The sequence below is a fragment of the Cucurbita pepo genome, chromosome LG13 (assembly GCF_002806865.2).
Source record: "Cucurbita pepo subsp. pepo cultivar mu-cu-16 chromosome LG13, ASM280686v2, whole genome shotgun sequence".
Lineage (NCBI taxonomy): Eukaryota > Viridiplantae > Streptophyta > Magnoliopsida > Cucurbitales > Cucurbitaceae > Cucurbita > Cucurbita pepo.
The window spans coordinates 1,677,158-1,689,314 of record NC_036650.1 but is presented as its reverse complement, the minus strand read 5'-3'; the positions used below and the strand labels follow the sequence as shown (position 1 = coordinate 1,689,314).

At 33.6% G+C, this 12,157-nt stretch overlaps 1 protein-coding gene across 1 annotated transcript; it reads left to right on the top strand.

Annotated features, from left to right (window-relative positions):
* Positions 1-5,956: 5,956 nt before the first annotated feature.
* LOC111809004 (3-oxoacyl-[acyl-carrier-protein] synthase 3 A, chloroplastic) lies at positions 5,957-9,960 on the top strand. The gene is made up of 8 exons (XM_023695297.1): positions 5,957-6,486; positions 6,922-7,070; positions 7,434-7,573; positions 8,666-8,771; positions 8,862-8,980; positions 9,111-9,175; positions 9,255-9,477; positions 9,556-9,960. The coding sequence occupies exons 1-8, from the start codon at positions 6,296-6,298 to the stop codon at positions 9,775-9,777; spliced, it is 1,215 nt and encodes a 404-aa protein (XP_023551065.1). The 5' UTR covers positions 5,957-6,295; the 3' UTR covers positions 9,778-9,960.
* Positions 9,961-12,157: the final 2,197 nt, after the last annotated feature.

Here is a 12,157-nt window from a genome sequence, read left to right as displayed (position 1 = left end):
TCTGAGCGTCTCCAAGCCGTATAACCTCATGATAGACGTATCTTCTTATCTGCCCATGAAATCAAAAGCTTAAGTTAATAGATTAGGGAACAAAATAATATCGGCTCGAGATGGGTTAGAATAGACCTGAAGCAGCGCATGAGAGCGGTGAGAAGAGAAGCAAGAGAAGCAAATGGCGGAGCAGCAACACAAGCAAAAGAAAGTCTTTTCATTCCTCTTAGAATGAGAGGAGTGAAGTAAACATGGCGTAAAGAACTTCTCCCCCAAGAGAATTGGAAGCCATTGGGGAAGTGAAGAAGAATTATCCTCTCCTACTACTCCCACCATACCCACCTGCAAATCAAACACACAAACCCAACCCAACCCAACCCATTCCTTAACAAATATGAACCAAACCCAGAAAGGAAACGAAGAGATAGAGAGAGAAAATGACCATATTTTGATGGCGTACGAACAGTCGTTGTAGAAGGAGCAGAGAATAAGAGAAGAAGATGATGCAGAGAAAGTACTAATGGAAGCAGAGATTGATGAACAGTTGAAGGCGTTACAATATATAATTTAATTTTGGTTGAATTGTGAGAGAAAGATGATGATTTAATGGGAATCACGAGGCCAATTAAATTCATTTATTCCAACCTCTCTTTTTTCTTCACAAAAATAAATTATTTCAAAATGGTGACCACATCATTGCATATACTCTTCTTCTACTAAAATTTGTTCATCGGTTTAAATGTTTGTATAAATGGCGGCTCCCTATCTTCAATTATTTTTCTCAGCTCAATTTTAATAAAATTATTTTTATTTTTTTTTATTGCTTTATAGTTAAATAATTAAACCTATATTTTGGTGGGAGATTTTTGTTTTACCAAAATAAATAATATATAATATATAAACAAAACTCAAATTCTTATCATTACATTATTATTGTTTTGTAATTTTAGAAATAATTCCCATAGAATTGGAGATTTGAAAAGCTTATCCATTCAAACCAACAAACACTTAATGGACCATACTGCCCTCGTATTAATCCATTAAATTCTACTCTTCCAAATTTGACTTATTTTGCTAAATTAAAGAAAATCATTTTTTTTCATTATTTATACCATCCCCAAATAAATATTCCAACAGAATTTAATTATTTTTTCACAATTTCTTTTATCCTAATTTCATTTCAAGTTTTATTTATTTATTTTTAAAAATTTATTAAATCTTGGAAACCGTCCTAAATCGTAAATAACATAACAAAAAATTTAGCGCTTAAATTCAAAATTTTAAAATAGAAATTAAATAATTACGAGCATCTCATAACTGGGTTGAGATCAAATCATCAACTCTTAAGATGATAATTAATGTTTTATCCACTAACTTATGTTCAGACTGACATAAGCATCTCAATTAGCGTCATATCCTACACACTTTTAAATGATTATTAATGCATCTCGATTAGTCTCCTATCCTCCAACCAAGGTGGGATCTAACAACAACAAAGTTTCGATTCTAAGACTTCTGAGTTATGGGCCCACCACACTTCCGCTACGTATCGGTTGGAGAGAGGAACAAAACATTTATAGTAAGTGTATACATTTTAAAATCGTGAAGCTAACAATGATACGTAACGACCCAAATCATATAACGACTATCAAACCAACTCATGTTAAAATGTATATATAAATATGCAACTAGATAAAAATATAATACATTCATCTTAAGAACTAAATGTTCGGATCTTAACTCTTACATCATCGAACGAGACGTGGTAGATTCATTATTTTAGTATGATTTCAGAAGAATTTACATCACATGGATGGGTCCATCCTATAAAGCTAAGAGGAATTAATGTAGTCACAAAATCATGGTGAAATTAGAGAGAGTACCCATATCCCATACGGTGCGGTCGCCTACACGGTAACATCTTTCCTTCAATAGCCGGACTTTTGTATTTCAATCCTCTACACTCAACCACATTGTGTCTTCATGCTGTATCAAATCCTAACCGTCCATCGTTCCTCATAATGTTCGCCGTTTTTGCTTTTATTGTATTGACCCATTATTTCTATGAACTATTTAATATTATTCAATGTTGTGGCATAAGTTGTTATAATTTCTTTTTACATGTAAAGATTCATTTACTTTTTCTTCCCAAAATTTATTGTAATTGAGGCAATGCATTTAATTTAAACGAGGGATGCATTTTTTTTTTTTAATCTTAAAAAACTCTCCTTTTGTCCTATTGATTGAATTTAATAATTATATTATAAGAAATTGATCGTACAGATACGAAAAAGGTGCAAAAATAAATCAATCATCAATCGATTCAGGTTTGAGCTTAGGTTCAAGTTTAGGTTTGAGTCAGTCGACCCATTTCAATTTTAGGTTAACGTTTTTTGGTTTAGCTCAATTTATGTCTAGTTCTCTAGGTTTAGGTCGTTTTATTCATTTTAAGCTCGGTTTGGCTTTTTAACTATTTTTAAGCCGATTTCAACAATACTAATATTTATTCTCCTTCTAAGACCTATCTCAAAGATTTTAAAATTTTTGGATTAGGGGAAGTATGAATTTCACTCCAAAATCAATTTTCAATTAAGATAAGTAGTTATTAGAGATTTTTGTTAAAGTTTTTATTTATAGGATTGAGTTAGATATGAGGGAGTATGATTCAAATTGACCTTTGAATGATTGGATGAACTGTTTGATGTATGTTTTGCCATGATAATATTAATGTATGAGTACTTGCGATGATTTCAAAATATATGTATGCTAGTCATGTGAATGATGATAATATTTTATCGAAAGATGAATTCTAGCTATGATTTTAAATGCTTATGAAATGAATGATTATGATGTTGCATCATGCATTAAAACTGATATTTTATACTTGTAAGACATCATGTATGTGTGCGTATGAAAGTGATACCACTTATGTACGAAAGTTGTGTGCACCAAATGTGGCCCTAGAGATTACAAAAGTAGTACAAGCTTATGTGTTATGTATGTACGAAGATGGTGCACACAGAATTGTGTATATGAGGGTGATACATACCTTAAGATCGAGCTAAACGATCCTGGTCTAAGACAGGTCATGAGCAAGTGATCCATTTATAAAATAAATAGGTCACTTGTTGATATGTGTATATGTGCATATCTAACGCCGATGAATGAGTGTCTTATTAATTACTTTTAATACTCACCATTTTCTCAAAATGATTGTTTGATAAATGTAAGGTCGTGACGTGAGAGACTTAACTCTACAAAATTCGACAGGAGAGTAAACTAGCTCTCTCCTTCACCTATTTATTCGAGAACTGTAAACACAGACTCAACTCAAGATGAATTATCCTTAACCACTTGTTCCGTTATTGTGAGTTAAAAGAAGATGAGAGTCACCCACCCATTCTTCTTGAACGGTAAACAAAGCATATGAAATTCATGATCCTTCACTCCTTAACCTATTTATTCTTTCTCCTCTCGCTACTTACTTACTCATTCACCTTTTCCTTTTTTCGGTAGGTCTGTTCTCTTGATCCTACAAAAACTCATACGATGTGTCTCCCTTCCCCTCGGCTTCTTGATCTTCTCTTTTCTTTCCTCTCGCTTTCAAGCAAGACGAAACAAATGAAAAAAAGATTTGCTCAATCACTTTCAAACCTTTAAGAGAGAGATTCATTCGACTGAACTACTTCACCTCCTCCCTTGTTTGAATTCTTGATGCGGAAAACCCTAAATTCGAGCTCTATCAGACCCCATCTATGCATATAAAATTTTGAAATTTACAACCATATAAAATTTAATAGTTTTTGGCGTTAAATTTAAAATCAAGATAGAAATAGTAATAAATGATATTATATAGAGATTAAATAATCCCGATCAAATTCCAATATTTTTTTTTTAAAGGAAAGATAAAAAGAAAATATAAATTTGTAAGAGGAAAGTTTAAATTTTGTAATAGAAGGTGAACCTGTACAGGTTGAGTTAGAGAAATATTTTGAACCAGCTCAAAATTTTGGATGGGTGACGGGAAAAATTCGAATAGAACTCACAATCTAATCCAATCAATCTTAGGTTTGGTTGTCGAGTTATTTTTTTTTAATTATTTAAAAATTATAGTCATCTACGATACATCTTATCTAAATAATTAAAATCTCACAATGCTAAAATGTCAAATATGCACAATGTCACGATATATCACCAACATTAATTTCAAACGTCAATTATTTTTAATCTTCTTAATAATATTTAAAGTAGGGTTGAGTTGTGGCCTTATTTTCGGGTTAGTTAGATTGACCCAATAAAAAAAATGTCAAACCATGACCCAAATTTTAGATTTTCCAAAAATTTACTTTAACTCACACAGTAAAAAAAAAAATCTTAGAATTATTAGTAATAGGAACACTCCTAAACATTTTTCATTAAAAAAGTTGGTCATTTAAAAAAAAAAATTACTACGATTTCTCATCAATTTAAATTATTGGGTTTATTATTGATGTATCGCGATCATATTTATCATGTGTGTTGGTGGTGGTTAAATGTTCATTTCGAACCCTATTACTAATTGCACATATTTAATTCTCGCTAATTATGTATTTTTCCTATTACTTTTACACATACTTCATTCAGTAATATTTTTCTCTTTCTCTGTCAAAAATTTTAGTTGGCTGTCATTCAAAAGGTGAGAGTAACACAATGGTTGTTTTGTCAATTGTGAAAGTGTTATTGTGGCAGATGAGACTATCAATATTTATTGGGTCAAACCCATCGTACTAACTCATTACCGTTTAGATTTTTTTCTTCTTTAGGAAAATGTCACCCTTCCCATAAACAGAGAGTTTATGTGACACTCAAATAAATGAGGGGTATATGAATGAAAACGAGAACATGTCCAAATGAGAGCAATCCTAATGACATGAAAATTAAGAAAAATTTAAAAGAATTAAAAGTCACTATATACCAACAAGTTGCACCTTTCTTTTTTATAGCCGGATCGCAAGAGTTTCATCCGGATTGGTAATTACTTCGTACACACTTAAAAAAAAAAAAAATTTAAGAAAAATTCCAATAACTTCCAAATTAAATTAAAGTCAAATTAACATACATTTGCCACCATGAATCTAATAACCATTGTATAATACACAAATTTATCTTGGTTACATTAAACCATTGGTGTGGTTAAAGCTTGGTTAGATTCCAATAATTAAAAACGAACCACCTTCTCCCCAAACTACCCTCATTCATTATTTATTATTATTATTTTTTTAAAAAATGTAATTAAGCTTAGTTGAGATAAGGGTTAGATTCACATAGCAATATTCATACATTATATTGTTTAATAGGTTTGGTGGATTAAGAAGAGAGATATAATAATTTTATATAATAAGTTATTATTTGTATAAATAGCCTATTTTTAAATTATTAATTTAATAACGAGTATAACGGTCCGATCCTACTGGAGGGGAGAATGAAACAAGGGGTGGAAACCTTTCTTAATAGGTCATTTTAGAATCGAGAGGAGACAATGTGTCAGCGAGTATACCATTACAAATGGTTGCAGGGACGCTCGCCCCAAGGAGATATTATGAGATCACACGTGAATTGAGAGAGAACTAAACATTTTTTGCCCTTATTTGCTGAGCTATCTTTGAATGGACGGTCTCAAAAATTTTACCTCATTTTTTTGATGGACAGTAGAAAGAGAACTATTTTAATATAGAAAATGGAGAATTAAGTGGTTTAAGAAACAAAGTAGGTGAACAACCTTCAACCTTACATTTACATTGTGAAATGGATTTGCATCTCCATTTTGTTGGACTTTTTTGTAGCCTACAAATCCCAGAAGGAAAATGGGAGTTAGATCATGAACATTAGGGTCTTAAAATTCCTTTACATTTTGGAACTCTCGAGATTATGCGTTAAATGGGCAGTATTTATACGTTTTCTTATTTGTTTCCCACTAATTACTAGAGACTTATAAATCAAAAAATCAAATCTTGGTGGGGGAAGGGCAAGGAAATGTGTCTGAATCCTTCTTTTTGAGCTACAATCGCTAAACATTGGACAGTCCGCTATTTGGGTTTTGGAGTAATCGCCCCATTTCTCTCTCCCCTTCTCCCCGCGTCTTTCTTTTTTCTCGCGGACATTTCAAGGATTCTGCAGATTAAGCATTCGAAATCGGCGTTCTGATCTTTTCCCTCTTATGGGTTCTGGATGCTGTTTTCATCCCGTTTTCGGCTTGCTGTGAGTTCTTGTAACTTTCCCAACTCTCCCTCTATTTCTATCTTGTGGGTTCTAAGTGTTTGGTGAAATGGCCAATACATCTGGGTTCTTTGCAACATCACTCCCGAGTCTAAGGCCCAGGAATTTGCCGTTAGTACCCAGTTTTCGATCTGGGTTTAGATCATCTGATGGAATATCCAAAGTAATATTCTGTTCTAGTTCTATTGGGACAGAGAAGGTTTCTTCTGGAGCTTCTCCTTCTGAATCTCGCCTGCCCAGGTAAATCCCTGTTCCTCATTTTCCCTCTTCAATTTGCATGTGGTTTGATTGTTTGCTTCTTTTGTTTTTGGGTTGAGATTGCTTGCATTGTTTACAAGTTGTTAGTGGAACTTAATTTGGGTCTCTTAAATCAATGAATTGAATGGATTGGCGCATGAAAAGCCATTATTGAATCATCATTTAGCTACCAATTAGCAGAAACTCTTGAGCCCATGATTTATTTGAGCTGACCTAGTTGCTGTGGTATATTGGATAAGCTCTGGCCTTATGATAAAAACGTTTGGTACCTCAATAAAAGGTTATAAATGGCTTCATCATTTGATGTTTTGTGTATTTTACTGGAATGGGACTTTCAGTTTGAAGATAATGCTGTAGATGATCTTATACTGATTCAGTCAGTCAGTCATAGTTAAGGAAAAACATGTACTTTTACAGGCTTGTCAGTAGAGGCTGCAAGCTAGTTGGGTGTGGTTCAGCTGTACCAAGCCTTCAGATCTCAAACGATGATCTTGCCAAATTGGTTGATACAAATGATGAATGGATATCTGTTCGCACCGGGATTCGCAATCGAAGGGTGATTTCAGGTGTGTGCTATCTCATGAAAAACTTACCACCATTTGCATAACTTCATTCGGTTTTTGTTTAGATTCTAGCTGCCATTCTTAAATCTTGGGCTTGATCTTTGGTAAACATCATTAGTTTAGTTACTATATGGATTTTCCTAGCCAATTATTTCCGTTTATTATTTGATTTTCTTGTACAATATAGAATGTGGAACAGGAGTTCTTCTTTATGATGATCCTAAGTTGCTTAGCCTTTCATGAGTTCTTTTGGACGACGGAGTGTCTGTCGAAAACTTCATGGCTTTCTAGTTATGAGGTTCGTAGGGTTATATGTTCATGGGATGGTGGTTTTAAGATTTAAAGCTTTCCACTTCTGATTCACAGAAAAAGATAGAAGCCTGACAGCTTTAGCAGCAGAGGCAGCAAGGGGAGCTCTTCAAATGGCTCAGGTTGATCCTGATGATGTGGACTTGATATTGATGTGCACTTCAACACCAGAGGATCTTTTTGGGAGTGCTCCACAGGTATATGTATAAGCTCAGTAGATCATTTATCTCAATATTGAACTATTAATGGATATGAAGTAGAAGAGATAGAACATATGCTAATGAAATACCTGCCTTAAAACTGAACTTCTGGGCTAGATTTTGGCCAGGTACCTTAACTCAACGTAGTTTATGTAGGTAGTGCTGAAACTCCTCTTTACAAGACCCAACCATTAACTCTGACTATTTCTTGAGTATGCACTGTTGGATGACTCGTTTATTAGTTATACTTATATAACGTCTTTCTGATCCCAATATTAGACCTTTTATATGTAACAGCCTAAGCCCACCGCTAGCAGATATTGTCCTCTTTAGGCTTACCCTTCCGGACTTTTCCTCAAGGTTTTAAAACGTGTCTACTAGGGAGAGGGTTCCACTCTTGTAAGGAATGTTTTGTGTCCCTCTCCAACCGATGTGGTATCTCACATAATATTTGTTCATTTATGGATCCTTATCCAACTGTTTCGAAATTTTTTCTGCTTCGGTGGCACAAAGAATGGTTATGCCAATGTGGTGGGAGAGCTTGATGGATTTTTTAAGATCTATCAACCTAATCTCTTGGGTCTAGTGGTTAAAAATATAGTATCCTAAAAGAAAGTTGTGAGTTCAAACTATTCCAAGCCCAGTGAGGACAGTGTCACAAATATGTATTAAGGATTAACTGATAGAATGCTTGTGTGACCATTGCTTCAACCTTTGGTTAGAGAATTGTGATAAATATTATTAACGTTGTAAGTATCGAGGGGTATTCTGTTGGCTGGTTCATTTTGTTGGTTCCGTCCTATAACTAACTTGGTTAACTATTTTACTCTTATGGATGTCGGTCAGGATGTTTCGTATAATTCCTAGTTGTATTAGCTTTGGCTTATGCACCCTACCCCATTCTACAAGATTGGCCATTTCTGTGCCTTGTTATTGTACTGATTGATCTGTGTAGTTTTCCGAGATGCGTAGTTTGAGTGAAATTATCCTATTTCAGCGAACTTTGGCGTTCAGTTGATTTTGTTCTTTCGATATTACTGGATTTATTCAAACTTTATGCTTTTCTAATTATGCTCCACTGCTTCCCAGGTCCAAAAAGCTCTTGGTTGTAAAAGAAATCCTCTGTCTTATGATATAACAGCTGCATGTAGTGGATTCCTACTGGGTTTAGTATCAGCTTGTAGTCACATAAGGGGTAAAGAGTCCTGGTTTGTTCTTGTTGCTTGGATCATTTTCCACCTTGGGTTTTAAAGGAATAATAAACCTCCTTACCTGGTAACTGCAGGAGGTGGATTTTCTAATGTTCTTGTCATTGGTGCTGACGCTCTTTCTCGCTATGTCGACTGGTCTGATAGAGCATCCTGTATTCTTTTTGGAGATGCTGCTGGTGCTGTACTCGTGCAGGTAAAAGTTCTATAATGGGTCGGTATACGACAGCAACTGTTTGCTAATAAGATTCCGATATGTGTAGTCTATCGCATACTGATTGCTGACATTTATTAGGAGTTCCTTTGAATAACTTATTTGGTTTCAGGCATGTGATACTGAGGAAGATGGTTTATTTGGTTTTGACTTGCATAGTGATGGGGATGGCCAAAGGTATGCTTTTTTTCTGATATTCGTCCTCGTTCCATTTTATCGGTTTTGTGAGATGTTACGAAACGTAAGTCTGGAACAGGCATTTGAATGCTGGGATCAAGGAAAAAGAAATGGATCAAGAATTGGGTTCTAATGGCTCTGTGGTTGGTTTTCCTCCAAGAAATGTCACATATTCTTGTATTCAAATGAATGGCAAGGAGGTGTTTCGATTTGCGGTCCGCTGTGTGCCACAGTCGATCGAGGCTGCCCTTCAGAAAGCTGGTCTCGATTCATCAAATATCGATTGGTTGTTGTTACATCAGGTATCTGATACTCCGACTTCGCATCGTCTGTAATTTGAACAGTTTGATAAGTTAGAATGTTGGTTGATGAATATGCAGGCAAACCAAAGGATCATCGACGCGGTTGCTAGTCGATTAGAGGTTCCATCAGAACGTGTGATATCGAATCTGGCAAACTACGGGAACACAAGTGCAGCTTCGATTCCATTGGCATTGGACGAAGCGGTTCGGAGCGGGAAGGTGAAGGCAGGACATACAATTGCAACATCAGGATTTGGAGCAGGTCTAACCTGGGGGTCTGCAATTATTAGATGGGGTTGAAACTGCTGCAATGACAATGACACTAGAGCTTGACAATCCAATCCCCCTTGGCTTCTACTTTGTTTCTTTGGCTTTCTTTGCTTTAGAGATTTTGAACACTATAACTCAACTTTCATTCTTTCTTTTTTGACTCAAATAATTCTGCTTCTGCTCCTTAATTTAATGTACCTTCCCTTCTCGATCCGTGTCTATTTAGTCCATAAATTTTAAAAAATTATCGTATCAGTTTTTTCACGATCTCTATGGTGATAAATCTCATCAAATAACGTTCGCCTTTGGTTTTATAATTTATAAACAAATTTGGTTTGTGGATCAATGGATAGTTAATTCTAAAGATGGTTCTTGTGTATGATTGGTCAGAATCATTAGTATTTGTGATATCAATATCTTGATCTTCAAGTTTAGATTGTCGATAAAAATTACGACACGTTTGACTTTTCTTGAACGAATTTGATGATCTTGCGCCGTCTTTTTTTTTTGTCTTCTTCATCTTCATTATATATAGTAAAAACTATAATATATATTGGAACACCTGCTAATGACAGATAATTTGCTTTGAAAACTAACCACTAACCATAAATCAAAACATTTTGTATAAATTTATAAACAACAAAAACACATGTACATAAAACAAACTTGAAAAATGATCCTCTGAAACCCTCTAGCTCGGCTGTCTTGTCATCTCGGTCGCTCTGCATCACATCACTGAATCCTAGTTTCTTTTACTAGGTTCGTTTGTTTGTTAAGAGGTATCTCAGCTACTTCTAGCTTAAGTTATTGACTCTCTATAAGCTTATTTAAAATTTTTGGATCCATGTAAGACTCGCTCTCAGTCAAATACAGTTTGTCTACTCATTTCTTTGACAGCCTGTACCATTATATAATCTAACATTTAGTAATCTTTATTGTTCTTAACTTAGCATACAGTGCGTTGGTAAAAAATTTCCTGGAAATTAGTAGACTAACTTTATTCATATATAGCCCATGTCTGGATAAACTGTAAGCATAACCTTTCTACTAACATTTATAGCATGCTCACATCTTAGACATGCATTCATATATTTTTAATGTTCAATTCATGAAACATTTCATTCTTCATCTATAGCGCTTACATCATATGCATGTAATTATAACGTACCGACAATTAATCATATCATCAACACATATATTATTACTATTTTAAGCTCTTAATCATGTAAAGTTATTTTAGCGTTTAAAAAAAAGAAATAATAAATGTGTATCAGTATTCTTATTTTTTCGAGGTAGTTTCACAATATCAAAATTTATAATATAATTGATTAATTAGGCAGTCTTCCGGACATACTTTTTTGTTATTATTATTAAAAAAATAGTTTTAATATAGAAAAATAATAATTAAGCTATAATTCTCATTTTATATGGTATATAGCTTTACTGTTGCTATTCTTAGATATATGTCTCAATTATTTGAATGGTATTTAAATTAATATATGTCTGAATTTCTTATATTTTAATAAAGAATATATATATCTTAACTAAATTACTTTCGGTAGATAATTATTTTATTTTATTTTATTTTTAAAATTTAGATGAAAAAAGTATATATATATATATATTAAGCAATAGTTCAATTTTTCATGCCTAATTAATTAAAAGTTATGTTACCACTTTTAACTAAAGCTTGAATATGATGGAAAAAGTATGTACTATTAAATGAAGAGTTAGAGGTCGAATATGCCCATTTCGATACATCGTTGAACTTCAAAAAGAAAAAGAAAAAAAAAAAAAACTTAATAGTTATATAAAATAATAGCAAAGTAAACTGACGAAAATGTAGTAATATAGCCGATTGGATAATGAAAGTCCCACATCAGTTAATTTAAGGAATGATCATGGTTTATAATCGAGGAATACTCTCTCCATTGATACGAGGACTTTTGGGGAAGTCCAAAGCAAAGCCACGAGAGCTTATGCTCAAAGTGGACAATATCATATCATTGTAGAGAGTCGTGATTTCTATAACATAGCTAGTGGACAATATCATACCATTGTGAAGAGTCGTGATTCCTATAACATAGCCAATGGACAATATCATACCATGATAAAGAGTCGTGATTCTTATAACATAGCCAGTAGACAATATCATACGATTGTGAAGAGTCGTGATTATTATAACATAGCCAGTAGACAATATCATACAATTGTGAAGAGTCGTGATTATTATAACATAGCCTGTAGACAATATCATACTTTGTAGACAGTAGTGATTCCTACCACATGCTTAAAACCTTTATGAAAAAAAGAAGTTGAGATGACATTGATTGAATCATAAGAGAAGAATGAGATGGAGATGATCCGTAAGAAATCATTATATTATAATTGAATGATTACAAACCAAGAA

Coding starts and splice junctions, on each gene's coding strand:
- LOC111809004 (XM_023695297.1), top strand. CDS start 6,296: ATGGCCAATACATCTGGGTTCTTTGCAACATCACTCCCGAGTCTAAGG. Junction 6,487..6,921: donor TCTGAATCTCGCCTGCCCAG/GTAAATCCCTGT, acceptor GTACTTTTACAG/GCTTGTCAGTAGAGGCTGCA. Junction 8,981..9,110: donor CTGGTGCTGTACTCGTGCAG/GTAAAAGTTCTA, acceptor ATTTGGTTTCAG/GCATGTGATACTGAGGAAGA.